This window comes from Pelophylax lessonae (assembly GCF_965119305.1).
Source record: "Pelophylax lessonae genome assembly, chromosome: 3".
Classification (NCBI taxonomy): Eukaryota; Metazoa; Chordata; class Amphibia; order Anura; family Ranidae; genus Pelophylax; species Pelophylax lessonae.
In genome coordinates, this window is record NC_138770.1 from 179,361,720 (window position 1) to 179,385,970 (window position 24,251).

The 24,251-nt window shown below is 48.8% G+C and overlaps 2 protein-coding genes across 3 annotated transcripts in view; one reads left to right on the plus strand and one right to left on the minus strand.

Annotated features, from left to right (window-relative positions):
* Positions 1-513: 513 nt before the first annotated feature.
* Positions 514-24,251, minus strand: part of LOC309548982 (apolipoprotein L4-like) — a 646,785-nt gene continuing 623,047 nt past the window's right edge. For both annotated transcript variants that reach the window (XM_082248918.1, XM_082248917.1), the window contains one exon: positions 514-1,460. In XM_082248918.1, coding sequence (XP_082105044.1) covers positions 711-1,460 — 750 coding nt within the window. In that variant the 3' untranslated portion in view covers positions 514-710. The remainder of the gene's footprint in view (positions 1,461-24,251) is intronic.
* Positions 10,552-11,833, plus strand: LOC309550126 (uncharacterized protein; the record flags this gene model as incomplete). Its single annotated transcript, XM_082250574.1, has 2 exons — positions 10,552-10,663; positions 11,046-11,833. The coding sequence occupies 2 exons, from the start codon at positions 10,552-10,554 to the stop codon at positions 11,831-11,833; spliced, it is 900 nt and encodes a 299-aa protein (XP_082106700.1).

Genomic DNA, 24,251 nt, shown 5'->3' on the forward strand with positions numbered 1-24,251 from the left:
ATTGAATCCTACGGACTAAGATTGGGATGCCATTAAAGTTCATGTGGGTGTAAAGGAAGGTGTCCCAATACTTTTGGCAATATAGTGTACATACAAAAATGTCCTATTCACTACTAAGTGCCGGTTCACATTTGTGCGATCACAGAGATCACATGTAATTCGGAGCGCACTGTTCCTAAAATTACATGCGATGTACAGTTCTTATGGTTGAATTTGCACCGCAATTGCACTGAAACATGCACAGGACCCTTTTTTTGGTCCTCAGCAGAATTTAATGGCATGGTGGTTCACACTAGTGCGATCCGATTCTGTGCGAACTTTCAGATCACACTGCGATATGTGATCTGATCTGGGGGTGTCGTTAACTTTGAATTGACACCCCCAGTGCATCGCATATGGCAGTGTGAACTGCCAGGGGTGCGGATGCGATGCGGGAACACGCTGTATAATCGCAGTGTTCCCGCATCGCATAAATGTGAACCGGCAATAAGTCCTGGGATTAGTTTGGTGATCTAAAAAGTCATTGTGTATTGTTTATGATTATAAAAAGTGTACAATTTAGCAGATATTCAAACAAAGTAATGCTAATGAACTTCTGTAAGTTTTATCACTATTAGGTGGGGGCTTCATATGTTTTCCCAGCCACTGTTAATATATGTACATGTATAGGCTTGCTTGCATTGGTATGCATTTCATTACCCAGTAGGTTCTTACAAAAATCCTTTCATTTCATCAAGTAGGTTCTTATCGTTTTCTTGCATGTCATGTAATGTTCCTAGCAGTTCATCTGCGATCTTCCTTATCTCTTCCGCTTTCTCTGTTCTAGCACCTCTATAGAGCTCTACTGATCCCCTTACAAGGAAGCCAGCATCAATGAATACAAACAGTGCAGCAAAGACTCCAGAAACGGCACGAATTGTTCGTGCTCCCTGTGCTGCTAATTTAGCCCCCCTAGCTGCAGCCGCTCCTATCTTCCCCAGCTGAACCAATCTGACTGATTCCACCCCAACAAACACTACTCTGCCCCCCATTCTGGCTACATCAGGAACTTCTTCCCCTTTAACTTCATCTGTGATTTTTTTGATTTTTGTAGTAACTTTTTCTAATGGCTTTATCATGTTGTTAATTTTTTCTATCCTCTCACTTACTATATTACATTTATTTTTAGTATTCACAGTGTCTGCTATAGAAGCAGAAGCTCCAGCGACTCCTCCAGCTGTAGCTACACCAATTCCAATACCACTAACTATCAGAGATGCGCCGAATGTTACTGGAGCTAGAGCGAGGCCTACAATGGTGGTGAGTCCACCCAAAATTCCAGCTGTGCTTCCCACAACATTGGTGATGGTGACTCCCTTATGGAATTTGTCCACATCGTCGGCAATGGTGTACAGTTCCTTAGCACAGTCATAAATAGCATTCTGCAAAGCGGTTGATTGGCTTTTATATTCTTGATAATACTGTTCAGGGAAGAAAAAAAAACAATTAGAAGAAAGAAATGTTTAGCACAGTTATGTTGGGTGCATAAGCAAGGACAGATTTGTGCGTTGCCAGCACAGGCTGTGGTATAGATTGGGCAGGATGCTACACAGCCTCCCACACATTATGCTGCTGGCTGCCACATTCCTATGTATGATATAAGGTCCCAGATTGAAACCCTGCCTGCCAGTGTCATCAAGCTGGGTCCTCATTATTGCTGTCCCTGTAAACCGTGTACATTTTTTGTTGTTGGGATAGTGTGCAATGTACCTACAGTTCACCCACTTTGGCGAGGTTAACCTACAGTAGAAATGATCTGCTAGTAGGGTGACAGTATGAAGATGCAGAGTGCACAAACTGTTTAAGAACAACACATTGTGGGGTGAGATTTACTAAAACTGGTGCACTTAGAAACTGCTGCAGCTTTGCATAGTAACCAATCAGTTTCTACATTTTAATGGCAAAGTCTAATTGAATAAGCTGAATTGAAAAATTGAAAAAGTTGGTCGGTTATAATGCACAACTGCACCTGATTCTGAGTGCACCTGTTTTAGTACATCTCCCCTGCTCTCTTCCCAAGGCTTGAAAGTAAACCTTTGTCTCCATTTACACAGTGGTCTAGCTCTCATGTGAAGTTACATATCTGGTCCCAGGTAACCATCTGATGGTGCCCTGACAGCTCTCCTGTTTTGTCACCTTTTCCAGTGGTGATGGCACACAGCCATGCCAACACACACATAACACGGTCCACTATTGGTGAATTTGGTGAACTCTAAGTAATGAAATGCACCCATCAATGGAGTGCATTTGTGTAGTCAGGAAGTGGCTGCAAAGAGATGCAGATAATTAAAAAATCCATGGCAATTGTTGATACGCAACACTTTAGTTGACTAAATGTTACTTGGTTAAAGTTTCCACCTACTGATGATCATTCACTTGACACAGCACCATTCAGAGAACAGCTTGCATTACTCTCAGTGAATGCTTTCACTGATTGGATGAGATGGAGAGGTGGGGCGGTGATATCACGATCACCACCTCATCCAATCAGAGAACTGGCTCTTCTACATTTTAGCCACATCCTCCAAGTTACTTTTTCACTTTTTTTTATTATGATTTTTCTGATTGGATCATACAAATGGACAATGTGGATATGGCCTATACTCTGGCTGAGGTGAAGTATTATCAAATGGCTTTGATCACATGGTTTTAACTTGACATCAAGTGTGCTCTTACCACAAAATGTTAGATTACAACCTTCATATATTTGGTGGTTACATCCACCTCTTGTATCATGAGGCCTCTCCTAACTTTATAATCTGCATATTGTTTCATCATTGATATAGCAGGCCACTTTTGTTCCTACAATATTACTGCAACAAGTTGATTTCAATCTATTATTATATAGCTTTATCTCCATGTGGAGGCCTGTCTGATGATCGGTTTTGTTTTGTTGGGCCCAACATGCATTTTCAACATGAGGAGTGATACCTGACTGTGATGACCACTATTGAATGTTCATTTGTGCTTTTTTCACAGAATACTTTGTACTGTGCCTCTGTGGGTGCATATTTTTCACACAAATGCTAATATGATATGCATAACATGCAAGTGGTTTAGCCTGACTGGGTCTTCTCTGTATGATCCAAAAAGGCAAAACATGCCAATTAGCCCTCGTTCACATTGAATGCGGCTTTGAAATCATGCAACTTCATCTGAAATCACACAAATTTAAAGCCACATGTCAGTGTGACTTCAGGTGCAACTTTGAAGACATCTGTGGGGCTTCATGGACAGATGTCTATTCAAGTCGCACTAGAAATCGCCAAAAGTAGTGCAAGTACTACTTTTTCTGCGTCGTATCGATTTTAACATGGCCATTGACAACGATGGGGTGCAACTTGCCATGCGACAAGTGGCTCCAATCTGAACGAGGGGTAAAAGAAACTTGACCACATGAAATCCTGGTTGATTTTTTTATTGATGTCCAAATTACCTCTGCAAGACCTCAATAAATTAAGCCCCGGTTCACACTTGTGCGTGTGCGGGGTTCGCATGTAATGTCGGAGCGCACTGCTCCGACATTACATGCAATCGACTGTGCGGTGCGAGTTTAGCCATACAAACTGAATGGCTAAATTCGCATCGCACCCGCAGCAAACACGCACAGGAGGCATTTTTGCAGCCGCATCAGGATCGGATCGCACAGCGGTTCACACTTGTGCGATCCGATCCTGTGCGAACTGCACGATCGCACTGCGATATGCGATCAAACTGGGGGTGTCGTTAAGATTACATTGACACCCCCAGCGTATCGCATATGGCAGTGTGAACTGCCGGGGGTGCGTGTGCGATGCGGGAACAGGCTGCGAGTTCGCAGGCTTCCCGCATCTCATCAACGTGAACCGGACCTCAATCTCTATCTTTACTGAGACTGTAGCATTTATAAGGCTTAATTTTCTGGGAGAGTCTCTGTGTCTGATTATTCCAGCAGGATCACAATACCTCATTATATTGTTTCATTGTAATCTGACATTGGTATTGCTTGTGATTCTATTTGGAGAGGAACTCAAGAGTAGTATTCTATCTTTTGTTTTTCAATTCTGTACGCAAAATAACCTGTTATGGTAAATGTTTCTCTAGATCAGCCTTTTTTAACCAGGGTGCTAGGCACTCTGGGGTGCCATGTTGGTTCTTTAGGGGTGCCTTGGCAAAATGCCTAAAAATTGCCCAAAAACTGTGCACAAGACGGCCGATGGATAAAGTCTTCTTTTTTGTTACGCAAACACACTGGTTTCTTTGTGCAGCATCACAACCGTGGGCACTGTGCAGGCCAGCCTCCAGTGTCCCAACAACCAATTACATCATTGGTGGATAAGGAGGACATCAGGCACCTAAACAGCAACTTTGTTTGACCCCCTCCGCCCTTCTCTGTCAGCATTGGGGTCACATAGCTGGGGTCACACACAGCTGTGAGGGGGAGAGAAAACGAGGAAGACGGCATGCTGAAATACCCAACATAAATCACCTCTAATGTTGAGTGTCCTACGTATGTGGAGCTTGCACTAGGTAAAAATATTAGTTTTGTTTTTTTACATTTTAGAATGGGGTGCCTCGGGATTATGCATAATTTTAAAGGGTACCTTGACTGGAAAAAGGGTGAGAAACACTGCTCTAGATTATAGTTGTAGCATCCTCCTAGTTATGTTGCTAGGATTTTAAGCAATTGTAGTTCTTTTTGACTCCTCTGTAATCCATGGAGCAGTTGTTGATTACTGTGGGCTCTTCCATGTTTCTCAATCTTAAGGTTTGATTATTTCTCCTCGTATTCCAGAGAATTCTAGAACACAGTGGACTGGAAATTTCAAGTAAGCAGCCCGGAAATTAATGGGATTTTAGCCAATCCCTGGGGAGGTTTGCATGAAGAGTGTCTGGAAGGAGGCATCCAGTGATCCTGTGACAATATGAGCCGGGACATGGTCATTCGGTGCCCAGGGCGAAGATGGCAAACTGCGACCCCCCCCCCCCCCCCCTCAGGTGTAAAGAAAGGTTCAGTGTAATTTCAAAACAAGAAAATACTTAAAACAGCAGCCAATTTACGCAATAATAACCCACAGCATTCGCATCAGTTTCTGCAACAATGATCCCCAGCAATGGTGCTAGCTTATTTAATAACCCCCAGCAATGATGGCAGTGACTAGGGATGTTCGAACGGTTCGGGTCGGCCATCGGTTCGACCCGAACATTGGCTGTTCGAGGTTCGGCCGAATTTAGAACTTTTTCCCCAAAAAGTTCGGAATTCGGCAACCAGAACTGACCAAAATGCAATGGTTCAGGAAATGGGCTTTAAAAGCCCGTGATTGGACCAGAACCATCAGTAAAAGCCAATTGAGGGGCAGGAGAATACTAGGAATGTGATTGGAGTGACTAGGGGGTCCATAATCCAATCATTAGTGAATACGCCCCCCAGTATATAAGCTAGACCCCTGCCAAATTCCTAGCATTCTCATACGGGACATGAAAGAGAGTGGAATGCTGTTCTGTTACAATGTGTTACAAAGTGTCATTTAGCAATTTTTAGTGTGAGGAAAGGGATATCTAGTGTAGTTAGGTGCTATTTTTCACTATAGTTAGCTTTAATTTATTCAGTTTCTGTAGGGAAAGTGTTAAGTGTAAGGGGACAGTAGTGAAGTGTAGGGTTAACTGACTGTGACTGCTATGGAAGGGTGACAAAACCCTTCCATAGCAGGGTGACCGCTATAGAGAAAAGATCATTTCTCTATGTCGCTTCGGAACAGGAATATGGCTTCACTCCCGTCAGCATTCTTTATGCTGCAGGGGTTGCCAGTGCTTTTTTGAGGACATGTTTGATGTCAGGCATGACATCTGAACATGTCTATAGGGGTATATATATACATACACCCATGTCTGTATATATACACCTGCACATATATAGGTGTTAAAGTAGCAGAACACTATACTTTTGCTAATGAAATAATTTGCAAATATGGCTAGGCTCCTAACACACCTATATATGTGTAAGTGTAATATACATATCAGTGTGTGTGTTTTTATATACCCCTATACAGAAGTTCAGATGTTTTGCCTGCCTCCAAAGAACCCAAAAAAATGCCTGGGCATTTTTTTTTTTGGCGCTGGCATTTTTTTGGGCATTTTTTTGGGTTCTTTGGAGGCAGGCAAAACATCTGAACTTCTGTAGGGGTATATATATACACACACACACTGATATGTATTTTACATTTACACATATATAGGTGTGTTAGGAGCCTAGCCATATTAATGGAAATTATTTCATTAGCAAAAGTATAGTGTTCTGCTCCTTTAAAACCTATATATGTGCAGGTGTATATATACAGACATAGGTGTATGTATATATATACCCCTATAGACATGTTCAGATGTCATGCCTGACTCCAAACATGTCCTCAAAAAAGCACTATCAACGCCTGCAGCAAAAAAAAATGCTGACGGGAGCGGAGCCATATTAGTGCTCTTAAAGTGACAAAATACAAACAATCTCTTTTTTTATGGTTCTGGACATTCTACAGAGCTGAAACTTCACAGGTACACTTTTTAGACCCCCCAGATACAAAATCTAAATAATCTCTTTTTTTTTTTTTTAATAATTTTTAAATCAAAAATGACAATTTTTAAGAACTTTTTTGTGTGATTAATAGTCCCTGGGGCATGACCCAGAACCCTAGGCACTTTTTAGGGGCATTTATTGGGTTTTAGGGCTTTAAAATTGTGTTTTTTGATAACCGAAGTTCGGGTCCCATTGATTTCAATGGGGTTCTGAAATCCGGGCCGAACTTTCGGGTAGTTTGGATGTTCTGGCGGGTAGTTCGGATGTTCAAAAGTTCGATCATCCCTAGCAGTGACTGCAATCCCCATGTAAACTGGCTGGAGTGGTTAACTCTCTGGTCAGTTAATTAACCACTTGAGCTCTAGAAGATTTTACCCCCGTCATGCAACGCTGTACCCAAACAAAATTTATGTAATTTTTTTACAAAAAAAAAGCTTTCTTTTGGGGGCATTTGCACACCACTGGATTGTGTTCGTTTTCATTATGTGAATGAAAAAAGAAAAAAAAAATTGAAAAAAAAAATATTTTGCACTTTCTGCTATAAAACATCCAATAAAAAAAATTTCTTCCAAAATTTAGACCAAAATGAAATCTGCTGTCTTTAGTAAAAAAATAAATGTATATTAATGTGTTTGTGTGAAAGCTAAAATGCCCACAAACGAGATACAATGGAATTTTTTATTTTTTTATATATACTGTACTAGAAATGGTGGTGATCAGCAACTTAGGGTCCTTTTACGCGGTCCGCATCCGCCGACGGAGTCAGTTCTGCTCAGTGGGGATCGATCCACTCTATGTGCAGAGACGGATCTGTCCGATCCCTGCTGTCCTCTATGGGGGAATCAGATGAGAACGGACCACCTGTCCGTTCTCATCCGATCTGATCCGCTGGATGGATGGAAAATATGGTTTCCATCCATACGGATTTCAAGGATAGGATCAGATCGGATAGCAGCGGGTGTCAGCGGACATGTCTCTGCTGACATCCGCTGCCCCATAGGGATGCATGGAGCATCCGATCAGATCCGCCTGAAAAACGGACAGGCGGATCTGATCGGATCATTCGTGTGAAAGGGGCCTTATAGTGGGACTGTGATCGTGACACTTTGTTGGAACTGACTAACTGCCGCATCACCAGTGACACTAATACAGTGATCAGTGATAATACTATACACTGTCACTGTACTAATGACACCGGCTAAGAAGGAGTAACATCTAGGGGCAATCAAAGGGTGCCTAACAATGTGTAATTTGTGCTGATTTTTACTACAGATCGATTTGTTTATTTCTCTGCTTTGCAGGGAAAAAAAAAAGCGAACATTCCCTCTGTAAAGAGCCCTGTATTGATTGTCAACACAGAGCTCTGGGCTGTGATTTGAAACAGCCGATCAGCAGGTCTCGGCCGTGAATCATTGGCTGAGATCTGCTGACAGTCTCCTGCTGTGTCAAATCACAGGGGAGTAGGTGGGTGGGAACATGTGCCAGAAACCGTAAAACAGGCAGGGACGTACGCCTGTAGCTGCTACCCCATCACAGTACATATACTGCGATGGGTCAGCAAGTGGTTAATTGCCAATGATATTTGTAATATGCAGCATAAGGGGGTAATGCATTTCCACCGGTCTCTGATGCATTAGTGACCGACCAGTGGCAGTAAATGAACCCCTATGTGCTGCATTAATGGCACCAATGTTAGTGTTAACACTGACACTGGTTCTACTAATGCAGCACATAGGAGTTAATTAACAGCCATTGGTCGGTCACTAATGCATCAGTGACCAGTGGAAATACATTACTCCCTAATTCTGCATATTGCAAATATCAAATATCATTAGCAATGAACCTCCCCACAGCCTCAGCCTCTCCCCCCTCAATCCAAAGAAGTATTGCTTACTTGTGCGATACAAACTTGGTTCCTCCTCACATTCCTCTGGCAGCCCTGGTAGCACACTCTGCTCCTCTGAGTCCTCTCCTGTTCCGCTGGCGCCGGAGTCTCAGTGACGTCACGCCAAGACGGCGCCTGTCAGGGGGAGTGTCTTTGCTGACAGGGAAGGGAAGGGCTCTGCTGTTCTAGGCTTGTGCAGGAGCGCACTCGGCACATCGTTGCAGCTATATAGCAGTGTTAATTTTGGCAGCAAATTTCGATTTAGTTTTAGTTATAGTCTTTTGACTAAAATGCCATTTTAGCTTTAGTCGTATTTTAGTCTTTTGACTGAAATGCCATTTTAGTTTTAGTCGTATTTTAGTCATCTGAATTGTTTTAGTTTTAGTCATATTTTAGTCGACTAAAATCTCCAGTACATTTTAGTCGACTAAAATCTCATACATTTTATTCAACTACAAATCGAATAGGTTTAGGTTAATTGTAAAGGGAGGCCCAGAGCAAGAGCGGAGCGATAGCATAGGGCCAGCATGACTAAGTGGACAGGGGAGTGTAGGGGTTAAGTCAGGAAACAAGTTAGACAGTGGTCATGGGGGGAGCCTAAGTTTTTTAGCTAGCTTTAGGGGGAGGTGGGGCTGGCAGGCAGGAAGAGGTGGTATCTGCTGGGGGGCGCCAAAATCCCCTCACTCGGCAGAAGTAGCATCCTGGTGAGGTGGTGTCCCCCTTCCCTCCCTCCTTCCGCGCCTGGTGCCCTCTGGCTGTCTGCTCTGTGCCTGGCTCTCCCTCCCTCCCTCTGCCTTCACATCGGGCTCCCCTCCTTCTGGTGGCGGCGGTGCTGCTCCCCTGCCTGTTCCTATTCATTCCCCCCCTCCTTCCCCCGCAGGCTGCCCGGCGCTCTCCCTGTATGGCTCTGACAGGCTGTGCGGCTGTGTGCTTGGGCCGGCCCCCCCTCCCCCCCCTCCGTTGGCTGCTCGTAAGCCCGCTCTCCCTCCCACGTGTGTGGCTCCAATAGCGGAGCGTGTGGCAGTGTATAATGGCCGCCCCCCCTGTTGGCGGCACGCCCGCCCGCCATCCCTGCATCGCTTTGGGCTCCCAGAGTAATTTAGTGTGTGGCTGTGTCCTGTGGCTGTGTCCTCCGGCCGCCCCCCCCCCCCCCGCAGGTTTCCTCCTGGCTGTCCTGCTCTTCCCCCTCAGAGGCACAGGGCATCCTCCTCGTGGTCTGCGGCGGGGCATCCGTTCCCCCCCTTCCTCTGCCTGCAGGCAAGCCTTCCCCCCGCTGCTGTGCTGCGGCTGCCGCCCAGCTAGCACTTGCAGCTTTCTCCCTGCCCTGCCTACTGGCACATCACCCCCCCCACACACCTGCCCGCTGTCCCCTGCCCCACCCACCAGGATGGCCAAGCTGGACGGCTTGGATACCGTCTCCGCACCGCGGCCGCGGTTCATGGGGCGGCCTGGGTCCAGGCTCAGGTCGCGGCGGCCGCTGGGTGACCAGAGCCCAGCTGCGACGGCGGGGGGGTGGGACTCCACTCGCGCTCGGAGAACCAGGCATCCAGAGCGTTTCTCCCCGGACTCCCCCCCCCGTGCTGGTAAATCTTTTAGGAGCCCCGTTCGGGACCCTCCAGGCCCACCGGCGAAGCGTGCCACTGCTTCGACCGGTGGTGCGGCTGGGAGGAATCCTCGGCAGCAGCGGAGCTCGAGGGGTGGGAGGGGTGGGAGGGGTAGGCATGCCTCAGTCTCCCCTCCCCCTGGGCGGCAGTCGGGCAGGAATGCGGACTCCTCCCCTGAGGTTCTCAGTGTTGGGGAGGAGTCTCAGCGGGAGAGGAGCGGTGTTGCGGCTGCCGGGCCCTCTGATGCCTTGGCCGGCAGCCCCCATGGGTGCCCGAGATCCACTAGGCCCGGGGCTTCAGTTCAGCAGAGGGGCACGGGTCGTGCCACAGCGGGCGCTCCAGTCTCTGGGCGTGCTGCCGAAACGTCATCTGGAGGCGGGACCGGTGTGCAGGGTTCCGCCGGACGGCCACACGGTTCGCGGGCATCCGGGGGCAGGCCCCCTTCACGGCCCTCCACAGAGGCATCTCCACCTGCGATGGATTGGTCGGAAGGCGAGCTGTCGGGTTCGGATGAGGAGGCGACTTCAAGCGGCCCAGCTGAGAGGGCTTCCGGAGCAGCGGCTGGCGGGACCACCCCTGGGCAGCCCGGTGAGTGTGAGACTTCTGTGTCTGTCTGTGATTCTTTATGTGAACTGTTGGGTCTAGGTGGGGGCGGCGCGTCGGGGTCGCGGTTGCCCACTAGGGGGGAGGGGGCATCTGTCCAGTTGGCGGGTGGTAAGCCTGCTGCTGCTGGGTCGGATGGGGCGTTAGTTTCCTTGCTGTCTGGGCTGCGGGAGCTGGTCGGGCGCTTCGACACACAGGGGGGTGCTAGCCCCTCGCCGGCGGCGGCATGTGGGTCCCGCCCGCTTCTGGGGGGGGGTGACGGCGGGGCTTGTGCCGGCGCCTGGGGCCCAAGGGGCGGTTGGCGTACAGGCCGCGGCGGTCGAGCCGTCGCCGGAGGCCGCTTCCACATCAGTGGGGGATGCGGCAGGGGGGTCGGAAAAGGGGGCTGGGGCTGGGGACGGTGCTAAGAAGGGGGACACGGTCCGGTTGGATGACTCGGCGAGGTGCGAAGTCTATGTTTGCTTCGAGGGACCGTTGGGTGCGCATCTGAAGGCGGAGGTCAGGGAGAAGATTGTCAAGGGTGAGTACGTGGAAATTTTTACTCTTTTGCCGCTGGAGAAGTTTAACTTAGATAGGATCAAGCCGGAGGAGAACAAGAAGGAGGATGAGGAGAAGCGGCGGTATAGGTTATTCCCCCGCACTTTCGCGAACTGGTTGCAGGCGTTCGCGATTCTAGCTAGTGTTATTGGGGAGAAGAACCCCGAACATTGTTCGGCTCTCTTCTGTTACTTGGATGCTATTGGTGAGGCTTACAGGGTGTATGGAGGTACGGCGTGGCTGAGGTATGATGAGCAGTTCCGTCAGCGGAAGGCCATTCGACAGTCGCTGCGTTGGGACCACAAGGACATTAGCCTCTGGATGCGGCTTATGTCGTCAGCGCGGGCTCCCCAGCAGTTTTTTCCGGGGGGGGGGGGGGGCGGCGGTTCTTCTACCCCCGGGCAGTCGGTCACAAAGCGGCGGGGTTGCTGTTGGCAATTCAACGAGGGTTCCTGTAAGTTCGGGGGGTCCTGTCGCTACAAGCACGAATGCTCGGGTTGCGGGGGTGCCCATCTGTTGTCACGCTGTTTCAAGCGGGGTAAGGGACGCTCCGGGGAGCCTGGTCAAAAAAGGGACGACGACGGTGATCTTGGAAAAGATGCTGCCTTTTCTACGTAGATACCCTGATAGAGCAGCAGCTCAACTCCTGGAGGCCGGGTTTTCAGAGGGTTTTCGTATTCCGTGCTCCATGCCTACCATCCCCCCTCATGCGCGGAATTTGCGGTCCGCACTGCAGCATACTGCGGTGGTGTCTGACAAGCTAGCGAAGGAGGTGGCGTTGGGTCGTATGGGTGGCCCGTTTCCCTCTCCTCCTTTACCTAATTTGGTGGTTTCTCCACTGGGTGTGGTGCCCAAAAAGGAGGTCAATAAGTTTTGCCTCATTCACCATCTCTCTTTCCCAAAGGGGGGGTCGGTGAATGACGCGATTGATTCGGCAGCCTGCGCGGTGGCTTATACGCCTTTCGATGCGGCATTGTTTTGGGTTCGGCACTATGGGCGGGGGGCACTCATGGCGAAGGCGGATATTGAAGCCGCCTTTAGGCTGCTTCCGGTTCACCCAGGTAGTTTTCACCTGTTGGGTTGCCGGTGGCAGGGGGCTTATTACGTCGACCGCTGCCTCCCTATGGGTTGTTCCATTTCTTGCGCATTGTTTGAGACGTTCAGCTCTTTTGTGGAGTGGGTGGTGCGGGACGTGTCTGGGTGAATTCATTATTTGGATGATTTCCTTTGCGTGGGTCCGTCTTCCTCCAACGTGTGTGCCGTGCTTCTTGCTACGTTGCAGCACATTGCGGTTCAGTTTGGGATCCCGCTGGCACCGGAGAAAACGGAGGGCCCTACCACGATGCTGAGCTTCTTGGGCATTGTGGTAGATTCCGACGCTATGGAATGTCGCTTGCCGGAGGACAAGCTTTCGGCTCTCAAGTCGGAGATTCAGGCCGTCTTGGGCCTTCACAAAATCCAGCTTCGCTGCTTGCAGTCGTTGTTGGGCAAGCTGAACTTTGCGTGCCGGATTTTGCCAATGGGTCGGGTTTTTTGTAGGAGGCTGTCGGCGGCCACGGCGGGAGTAACATCGCCCGCGCACTTTATCCGCCTCAACAAGGACCATAGGGAGGACCTGCGACTGTGGCACAGTTTCTTGGTCGACTACAATGGGATGGCTTTATGGATGTCTGGGCGAGTCAGCAATTTTGACCTGGAGCTGTACACGGACGCGGCGGGTTCCACTGGTTATGGGGCTTTCTATAGGGGGCGGTGGAGCGCGGCGCCTTGGCCTGCGTCATGGTCGGAAGCAGGTCTCCTTCCTGGGATTTGAGGGTTCGTCTGCACTGTGATAACATGGCAGTGGTACAGGTGATTTACCGCTCCTCGGCTTCCTCGCAGCCGGTGGTTCGGCTGCTACGACAATTGGTGCTGCATTGCCTTAAATTGAACATTTTTCTTTATGCTGTGCACATTCCGGGTGTGGTCAACACGTTAGCTGACGCCTTGTCTCGCTTTCAGTGGGACCGGTTTTGAGAGCTGGCGCCGGAGGCGGAGCAACAAGGGGTCCCGTGTCCCAATTGGCTGTGGGAGATTGCCTTGGGGTCCTCGCCGGCTGGATCCAACGGTCTGTGAGTGAGGCTACGTGGTCAGCATATTCCAAAGTATGGCTCGAGTGGTGGGAGGTGCTGCGTTTGGCGGAGCTGGACAGCGGGGATCCGGAGGTTCGGTGGGTGGTTCTTTACTTTCTAGCACGACAGTTTGAGAAGGGGGGTCGGCATCTGCCGTGACTCGCAAGTTGGCCGGCCTGGCCTTCTTGTTTAAGTTGCAGGGTAGTTACGATTTTACGAAGGACTTCGTTGTTCGGCAAGCTCTGAAGGGGTATGGGCGGGCCCATCGCCGTAAGGACGGTAGAAGCCCTGTATCCTTTCCCCTCTTGCTGGATATTTCCGCTACATTGGGTACGCTGTGTTTTTCTGATTATGAAGTCCTCCTTTTTCGGGCAGTGTTCTGCCTGGTGTTTTTTGGGGCCTTTCTGATTGGGGAACTGGTGAGTCCCTCTAAGGGTGTTTCGGGGGGCCTGTTGGCGCAGGATGTGTCCTGCCGGGGGGAGGAAGTTCACATTTTGCTCCGTCGGTCCAAAACGGATCAGTTGGGTAGAGGTGTGCGGGTCCGGTTGTTTGCAATGCCGGCATCGCCTTTGTGCCCGGTTAGCGCTGCGCGTGCTTTTTTGGCCATACGGCCGCAGGTGGGTGGCTCGTTTTTAGTGCATGCTGATGGGGCTTCCATGTCCAGATATCAATTCATCGGGGTGTTCCGTAAGTGTTTGAGTGTCCTGGGTTTGGATGCGAAATGCTATGCCTCACACTCCTTCCGCATTGGGGCGGCCACGGAGGCCCCCTGATGGGGGTTGGATGAGGATGCGGTTAAGCGCATTGGTAGGTGGGATTCAAAGAGGTTTTCGTTGTATGTTCGTCCTCATCTGTTGTGATTGTCGTTGGGGATTTGGTATGTGCGTCTGTGTTTGTACAAGGACCCTGCAGGGGGCTTGCTGTTATTTTGCCTTTTGTTTTGTTTCTTTCAGGTGAACCGTGCCTCGTCTGGATATTGGGACACTCCTATGTGTTTTGGGGTGCCAGGCGAGCAGATGTCCGTCCCGGTGGTAGACAGCTTGGTTTTACCAGACAGGAAGCCTGCGTCCGCTGGCTGGGGGTGCCGGGTATGATATGGAGCAGAGTGGTGCCGGAGGTCTATAAATTTGCTCGGTGGGACAGGCATCCGGATGTGCTGGTGCTTCATGTGGGGGGTAATGATCTGACGGTTAGATCCATGCGGGAACTTATACGGGACATAAAGTTGGATTTCCTGTGTCTCCGTGTGTCCTTCCCGGACCTGATCATCGTCTGGTCTGACATAGTCGCCCGTTCTTCCTGGCGTCTGGCCAGGTCGGTAGAGCGTGTCAACAGGGCCCGCATAAAAGTTAACAAGGCGGTGGGGAAATTTGCCTGTCGCAATGGGGGCGTGGTCGTTAGGCACCTGGAGTTGGAGGTTGAGACCTGGAGGTACTTGCGGGGCGATGGGGTGCACCTAAATGCCGTGGGGACTGACTTGTGGGCTCTGGGGTTGCAGGACGGTATACAGAGGGCGTTGGGGGTGTGGAGGGGCACTCAAGGGTAAGGCTTCACCCTTGGCGTGCGGTGGCGTCTGTTTGTTGGTCTTTGCTGGCAGGTGCAAGAACCTTTAAGTCAAGATAATGGTTCGGGACCCACTGGTGGTAGGTTCCCTCTGGTGCGTTCCAGTTGAGGTCAGTTTGACTGGAAGGAAACATGGGTACACTGCGGGTAGAGTGTTTTCTCAGAGCTGGAGTTTTGCGGCTGGAGGCCTATTATGTTTAAGTGGGCCCGCAGTGTAGTATTTATCTGAACATTAAAATGGGGGGCCTCAAAGACCAACAAAAGCTTTAACTGTTTTTGACGTTTCTGTTTTAAGGAATGTTTTTTTCCTTTATGTTAATTTATGTTAATTTAATTTGAAATTGGTTAATAAAAGGGCTGCTATGGCCAATTTTATTCCACTTACGGTGTCGTCTCAATTATTGGGATAAGGTAAAGGTGAAAGGGTGCAAGTGGGTGGTGGGTTGGCCGTTCAGCCAGGTTTTATAGTGACATCTGTTCTACGCTAGTCAAGGGAGGCCCGGAGCAAGAGCGGAGCGATAGCATAGGGCCAGCATGACTAAGTGGACAGGGGAGTGTAGGGGTTAAGTCAGGAAACAAGTTAGACAGTGGTCATGGGGGGAGCCTAAGTTGTTTAGCTAGCTTTAGGGGGAGGTGGGGCTGGCAGGCAGGAAGAGGTGGGATCTGCTGGGGGGCGCCAAAATCCCCTCACTCGGCAGAAGAAGCGTCCCTCCCTCCCTCCCTATTATTTAACCTCTATTTGTTGGTTCCTTGGTGGGGGGTTTGTTCTTTTTCTTTGTTTTTTGACAGGTTTGCCTGGGATGTCGTGGCAGCTGTGGCATCTTTTTGTTGGTCTTTGCTGGCAGGTGCAAGAACCTTTAAGTCAAGATAATGGTTCGGGACCCACTGGTGGTAGGTTCCCTCTGGTGCGTTCCAGTTGAGGTCAGTTTGACTGGAAGGAAACATGGGTACACTGCGGGTAGAGTGTTGTCTCAGAGCTGGAGTTTTGTGGCTGGAGGCCTATTATGTTTAAGTGGGCCCGCAGTGTAGTATTTATCTGAACATTAAAATGGGGGGCCTCAAAGACCAACAAAAGCTTTAACTGTTTTTGACGTTTCTGTTTTAAGGAATGTTTTTTTCCTTTATGTTTATTTATGTTAATTTAATTTGAAATTGGTTAATAAAAGGGCTGCTATGGCCAATTTTATTCCACTTACGGTGTTGTCTCGATTATTGGGATAAGGAAAAGGTGAAAGGGTGCAAGTGGGTGGTGGGTTGGCCGTTCAGCCAGGTTTTATAGTGACATCTGTTCTACGCTAGTCATGCATTATTTAAACATTTCTCTAGCATTTCCAAATGAATTGCATACTCCTGGAGTAAAAATCTAATAATATGTTATTATAAGGCTCCATGCACACAGGGCGTCATAAAAACGTGCTCCAAAGCTGTTTACATAACGCCGGGAAACAGCAGCTGTAAAAACGTGCTTTCAGTAGCTTTTTCTACTAGCGTTATTGCACGTTTTGGCCACAGTAGCTGTTAGCAGCGTTTTTTTCTGCCTCCATTCAAAATCAATGGTTCCCTATGGGAGCCTATTGATTTGAATGGAAGTCACACCGCAGGTCGGATCGGGGTGATCCGACTTGCGGTGCGACCTGCACTGTGAGAATCTTGAGGGGGAACTCCACGCCAAAATGGGGAAAAAAACGGCGTGGGGTTCCCCCCCAGGTTCCAAACCAGGCCCTTCGGATCTGGTATGGAATTTGAGGGTAGCCCCGCGCCGAAAAAACGGCGTGGGGTCCCCCCCAAAATCCATACCAGACCCTTATCCGAGCATGCAGTCCGGCATGCCAGGAAAGGGGAGGGGACGAGCGAGCGGCCCCACCCCCCCTGGATCATACCAGGCCACACGCCCTCAACATGGGGGGGTGTGGGTGCTTTGGGGCAGGGGGGGCTCTGCACCCCGCACCTCAAAGCACCTTGCCCCCATGTTGATGAGGACAAGGGCCTCATCCCCACAACCCTGGCCGGTGGTTGTGGGGGTCTGCGGGCAGGGGGCTCATCGGAATCTGGAAGCCCCCTTTAACAAGGGGGCCCCCGATCCCGGACCCCCTCCCTATGTGAATGGGTATGGGGTACACTGTACCCCTACTCATTCACCCCATAAAATGCAGTGTATGGAAATAACGACAGGAGACGTTTCGGAAAATTTATTAAAAATCTTCATCCGGCTCTTGACCTCTCCGGGGGTCTTCTCCTCTCCGAGGGTCTTCTGCTCTTTTGCTGTCCGCCCTTCTTGTCTTCTCCTCTCCGGGGTCTTCTGCTCTTTTGCTGTCCGCCCTTCTTGTCTTCTCCTCTCCGGGGTCTTCTGCTGTCTTTTGCTGTCCGCCCTTCTTGTCTTCTCCTCTCCGGGGGTCTTCTGCTGTCTTCTCCTCTCCGGGGGTCTTCTCCTCTCCGAGGGTCTTCTGCTCTTTTGCTGTCCGCCCTTCTTGTCTTCTCCTCTCCGGGGTCTTCTGCTCTTTTGCTGTCCGCCCTTCTTGTCTTCTCCTCTCTGGGGTCTTCTGCTGTCTTTTGCTGTCCGCCCTTCTTGTCTTCTCCTCTCCGGGGGTCTTCTGCTGTCTTCTCCTCTCCGGGGGTCTTCTGCTGTCTGCCCTTCTGCTGTCCAATCTTCTTGTCTTCTCCTCTCCGGTCTTCTGCTGTCGGCTGTCGGCTGTCCTTCTTCCTCCGGTCCTCCTCCTCCGACGTCTTCAGCGATTATGCCGGCCTCTGGTCTCTGCAGCTTATTATATAGCCATTAGGGGCGTGGTCGCCAGATGACGTCATCGGGAGACCACGCCCCCTTGTGTCACAGATGACGTCATCTGTGACACAAGGGGGCGTGGTCTCCCGATGACGTCATCTGGCGACCACGCCCCTAATGGCTATATAATAAGCTGCAGAGACCAGAGGCCGGCATAATCGCTGAAGACGTCGGAGGAGGAGGACCGGAGGAAGAAGGACAGCCGACAGCCGACAGCAGAAGACCGGAGAGGAGAAGACAAGGAGATTGGACAGCAGAAGGGCGGACAGCAGAAGACCCCCGGAGAGGAGAAGACAGCAGAAGACCCCCGGAGAGGAGAAGACAAGAAGGGCGGACAGCAAAAGACAGCAGAAGACCCCGGAGAGGAGAAGACAAGAAGGGCGGACAGCAAAAGAGCAGAAGACCCCGGAGAGGAGAAGACAAGAAGGGCGGACAGCAAAAGAGCAGAAGACCCTCGGAGAGGAGAAGACCCCCGGAGAGGACAAGAGCCGGATGAAGATTTTTAATAAATTTTCCGAAACGTCTCCTGTCGTTATTTCCATACACTGCATTTTATGGGGTGAATGAGTAGGGGTACAGTGTACCCCATACCCATTCACATAGGGAGGGGGTCCGGGATCGGGGCCCCCTTGTTAAAGGGGGCTTCCAGATTCCGATGAGCCCCCTGCCCGCAGACCCCCACAACCACCGGCCAGGGTTGTGGGGATGAGGCCCTTGTCCTCATCAACATGGGGGCAAGGTGCTTTGAGGTGCGGGGTGCAGAGCCCCCCCTGCCCCAAAGCACCCACACCCCCCCATGTTGAGGGCGTGTAGCCTGGTATGATCCAGGGGGGGTGGGGCCGCTCGCTTGTCCCCTCCCCTTTCCTGGCATGCCGGACTGCATGCTCGGATAAGGGTCTGGTATGGATTTTGGGGGGGACCCCACGCCGTTTTTTCGGCGCGGGGCTACCCTCAAATTCCATACCAGATCCGAAGGGCCTGGTTTGGAACCTGGGGGGGAACCCCACGCCGTTTTTTTCCCCATTTTGGCGTGGAGTTCCCCCTCAAGATTCTCACAGTGCAGGTCGCACCGCAAGTCGGATCACCCCGATCCGACCTGCGGTGTGACTTCCATTCAAATCAATAGGCTCCCATAGGGAACCATTGATTTTGAATGGAAGAAAAAAAACGTATAACGTGGCTTAACGCACGTTAAGCAACGTTATGGAGCCTTATGGAGCCTTTAGCAGCGTCAGACGTTTTTTGCAGCTTGACGCTGGAGCTCCTGAACCCACAGTTCCTGGGTTTTTTTTGGAGCTGTAAAACGCCTATGCCACTTGGAGCTCCTAAAAGCTCTATGTGTGCATGAGGCCATAGAATAACATGGATGGGCGTTCTGCAGCTGCAAAAAAAAACGTCTGACGCTGCTAACAGCAGCTGTAAAAACGTCCAGTGTGCATGAGGCCTAAGGTTTAAACACGCACTACAGACACAGATTTAGCCATTGTGATATATAACATCTTTATATAAATAAAACCAAGTTTCATAAACAAACAGAAATATTGCTTTTTGACAAACTGAAGTGCAACTTTAACCACTTGCCGACCAGTCACGTTGACTGTACTGCGGCAAAGTGGCTCGATTCCATCCAGCGACGTAGACCTACGTTGCTGGACTCCTCCCCCTGTAGGCGGCGCTCGCTGTTTTCAGTCACAGCGGGAGTTGGGCCAGGGGAGGAGCGGCGGCGATCGCCGCTGCTCTTCCCCGATCGTCGGGGGAATCGAGTTTGGAGATCCGCCTGCTTGTGTAAACAGAGCGGGCGGATCTCCTAAGTGACAGGCAGGATCAGATAGCATGGTTCAGCATAGCTGAACATGCGATCTGTCCTGTGTCACTCAGTCACCTCCCTCCACACACGTTAGTAAGCACCAGGCATACATTAACCCCTCCCTCTCCAATAAAATTAACCCCTTCCCTGCCAGTGTCATTTTTACAGTAACAGTGCATATATATAGCACTGATTACTGTAGAAATGTCACTGGTACCCCCAAAAGTGTCAAAAATGTCAGTTAAGGGTCCGATCTGTCCGCCGCAATGTCGCAGTCCCACAAAAAAATCGCAGATCGCCACCATTACTCATTAAAAAAAAAACCACCAAAAATGACAGAAATCTTTCCCTTAGTTAGTAAACGCAATAACTTTTGCGCAAACCAATCAAAATACGCTTATTGTGATTTTTTTTTTTACCAAGCATAGGTAGCAGAAAACAAATTGGCCAAAAATTTAAAAAAATTTAGATTTTTACATTTTTTGGGGGGAATTTCATATAAAAAAATGTTAAAAATATTGTTATTTTTTCAAAATAAACGCTATTTTTTTGTTTATAGCGCAAAAAGTAAAAATCGCACAGGTGATCAAATACCACCAAAAGAAAGCTCTGTTTGTGGGGAAAAAAAGACGTAAATTTCGTTTGGGTATGGCGTTGCACGACCGCGCAATTGTCAGTTAAAGTTGCACAGCGCCGAAATGCAAAAAATGGCCTGGACGTAAGACCGCAAAATCCTCCGGTGGTAAAGTGGTTAAAATACAAAAAAAACTGTAAACTCAATTGGCTGTAATGTCATTGCACATATTACCTGAATATATTACCAACATTAAATATTAGGGAAAAATATAAGAAAAGCCTTTTTCTTAATTTTTTAATTTTCAGCAGCTTAGTAGATGCTCCTTACTTATGCTTATGCAGTGGTGCAATACATGTTTAAACTTTAATGTGCTATTATTACAGGCTCTGGATGGAATTGTGTTGCCGATTTAGAAATGGCCAGCAGAGGAGTGTTCATTTTGATGATGTCAATTTTCGATTTAGTTATAGTCTTATGACTAAAATGCCATTTTAGTTTTAGTCGTATTTTAGTCATTTGAATTGTTTTAGTCGTATTTTAGTAGACTAAAATGGTGTTAATTTAGTTGACGAAAACATTTTAGTCTACAAAATTAACACTGCTATATAGCGGATGGTGTGTAGTGTACATTCATACACACACACACACACACACACAGTGTACTCTTCACCTGCGCCCCCCTCTAGTAAATGGTACCGCCCAGGGCATCCGTCCCTTCCGCCCACCCCTTGTACCGGCCCTGAATATGAGTACTGACTCAAGCTCAGGGTTCTTGTGACTGTGTGCGGTTTTCTTTGAGGGGAAGAGCCAGTGATAGGGATAGTGTCTATAAAAGGGACTCAGTTCTGCCATCTGTACTTGTTTCTGCATAGAGACTTCTCAGAGAGACGTAGCAGGATGAAGTATCCTCCTGCAGATGTTCACTGAATCTGGAGTGTCTCATATCATCCCTCTCACATCCCAAGTTCTTCAGCAATTAAAAATCTAAAAGACACCCCCTAGATCAGTGTTTCTCAACCTTTTTCAGTCAAGGCGCCCCCATTAAAATTATGGACAATCTCAAGGCACCCTCTAAAATTATGGACAGTCTCGAGGCACCCCATTCTAAAATGTAAAAAACAATTCTAATATATTTACATAATACATCAACAACATCCACACATGTAGGACACCCAACGTTAGGGGTGATATGTTCTTCCAAATCCAATACACTTTTGCACACTGGTACTGACTAGTATCCCAGTGCTTCTTTTCTCCCTCAGTTTTTCTCCATCACTCAGCTAATGTGACCCCAGGGCTGACAGAGAGAGACAGGGGAGGGTCATTGGTTGTTAGGATGCCGGCGGCTAGAAGTTTGTAACTGTGCACAATGAAAACCTGTGACTTTGTGTAACTAAAAGGCAGGTTTCATCCATCTGCTGACTTGCTTGCTCCTTGCATGCGATTGGGTATTCTTTGCAAAGTGAAGCTTCACCTCACTTGCTAAGCTTTGGAGCAAATTAACTTAAGAGTGCAACTGCACTTCCAAAGTGCAGTCTATTTATAATGCTGCTCTTGGGTTTCTCCCAGGTGGTGCGATTATAATTATTCTTTTTAACTGTGGCTGGGTTCACACTGATGGCGACGCATCACATCGCATGTGATTCTCACGCTGCATTCCTGTGCAAAGAAAATAAATATCATCAGCACACCAAGGATTCCTCCAAAGGGTCCAAAGCTTTGTTTTCTTTGTCACGTGATAAATATGCCTCAAAATTTCAGAGTGACACAGGGCCCCTGCGTCAGGCAAGTGATAGTGCATTCCTGTGCAAATCACACTCAATTCTGTATTGTATGACTCAAATCTCACCGCATCTGCATTAAAAAGGGTGCAGGCATCTTTTTTTTTTTTTTTTTTGCTGCACTGGAATTGGATCACATGGATTCTATCAAACACACTGCATTCTTTGTCCTGCTTTTGGGGTGTTGTTAACTTGACACCAACAGCAAATCGCAAAAGGCATAGTGCAATTGCTATGTGGTGCGATGCAATGTAGGAAATACTGCAATTCATGTGCGTTTTCTGCATCGCATCAGTGTGAACCGAGCTTGTAGGTTAGGGCTTTGGGGTGCAATTATGTGAATAAAGATTCATATTTTTTTTCCATATTGTTGATTTTGTTATGGGTGTTTATGAGTTTTCTGTGGGACAACTTATACACCCAAGTTCTATAAGTAGACAGGTAACATGGTAAAAGGAGCTGACAGCCCCACCTGCTGGCTGTAAATTTAAATTATTCTTAAGCAAACTTTTATTTTTACCTGAATAAAAATGAAGAATTATTTTCAAGCTGTAATCTGGAAATGTGAAATGCAGGAATGTTCGCTGTAGCCTTAAAGGGTAAGTCCACCCTAACACTAAAATCCCTGCATCTATAGATCTCCATGATCTAACACTAACCTATCTAGCCATGTAAAGAAGAAATCAGTACACATACCTTTTTTGATGCCATTTCAACCCGATCCCCTGGCTGGGCTGTCAGCCGCGGCTTTGTTGTGGAGGCGCCCCATAGTAAGTCTATGGGTTATGTCATTCCCCAAATATTGTCAGCCATGTCCTTTGCAGCGCCTCCACCGCTGGAGACCGGGTCGGATCAGCTTAAAAATAAAGTATGTGTAGCACTACTCCCTTGGGAGCTGCTGGTTACGCGTTCCCCAGGTTACCATTAGCAACAACATGACAGTTCAGCATTTTCAAAGTGGTTTTGGCTCAGTCAGAAAACAGTCTAGGAGCTTTGGTTTTTGTGTTTTTTTATTGAGAACTTGGATAGGAGAAGGGAATGAGTGGGATATGAATGAGTGGGATACTCCAACTTATATAACTATGCACAATTGGCTGGGACGACTGAATATTGCTGAGTGCGGCAAGGCCGCTGCTTCACCTTGTCATTAGCAGCGAAGTAGTACTAAATTAATTGTCTGAGGTAAACTGTACTGTACTGCAGAACAAACTTCAGGGCCCTTCTTGGCACCCCCTTTGTTCCTATTCTTCAGGGTTCTCTACACAGCACCCCCTTTACTGAAACACTCCCCGTGTGAGCTAGCTCCTTGATCCCCTGACTTCATTGGAGTGGCCCCCTTCCTGGGCAGACCCTTTGGCAAATCTCCTAGTACACATGGACACTGTTTTTCCCGAGAGGCTTTGCCAGCAGCTCCACCGTCGGCACTCTGGATCCTCTGCAGCTCAGCTCCACACCTGGTTCACTAGGCTGACTGCCTAAACTACCTTCCTCACACCTGCAGTAGGAGACACAGCCGTCCACCTCCTCCTGGGACCTGGCTTCCCGCCCAAAGATGCCCTGTCACATGTCCCCTCAATATTTATGGTCCATCCCAGGATGCATTGCAGGAATACCCTCCCACTGGGACTGCCATAAAACCTGATGTGTCACTGGCTGGGTTTCCTCCACTGTCCAACAAGCTTCCTCATTGGATGCAGTGGGGGAACTCCCTCAGACCCAGTGAATCACACCTGGAGACATGAAACAGGCAACCTAACAGATCAGGCTCCCCTGATAAGCAGAAGAAGCAATTAGATGCTTTTTTCTAGCACATACCTAGGAGGGTGCTAAATCCACCCCCACCAAAATGAGCCACGTCCTGTTGGCTCTGGGACAGCTGCCCCCTACAAAAATCCTACAAAACCTTTAGGAGTATCCCACAAACCTGGAAAGGGGGAAAAGGGAAAAGAACAAATATACAAAGTAAATTCGGTGAAAAAAAATATATATAGACATCTGCTGTACAAATATACACATATATCCACCAAACAAAACTGCTTTTTACATCCTCACTGTCTCTACAGTTCTAAACAACCTGCAAAGAAACATAGGTTAGGCCCTTCTGCATTCACAATTTAAAACAACATATCCTGGCTCTATCTTCGGATGAGAAGACCCTCCCCGCAGGGGCGGCCTTCCCATCCAACATTCCTACCTAAAGGATTCAATTCTTTGCACAGTCTTGACTCGGCGATCAGTCCGCTCCTTCAGGGTGGCCCTGAACCCTGCCACTGACTATCTACTTTAGTCTTTTTCAGTCCTCCTGGAGGGGGTCAGTCACTGCAGCCTGAGTGACCATAAACCCCACGGAGGAGAAAGAAAGAGCCTCTTCAGGGGTCCCGAGCAACTACAGGGCACCCCCCCCCCCCACCAAACTCT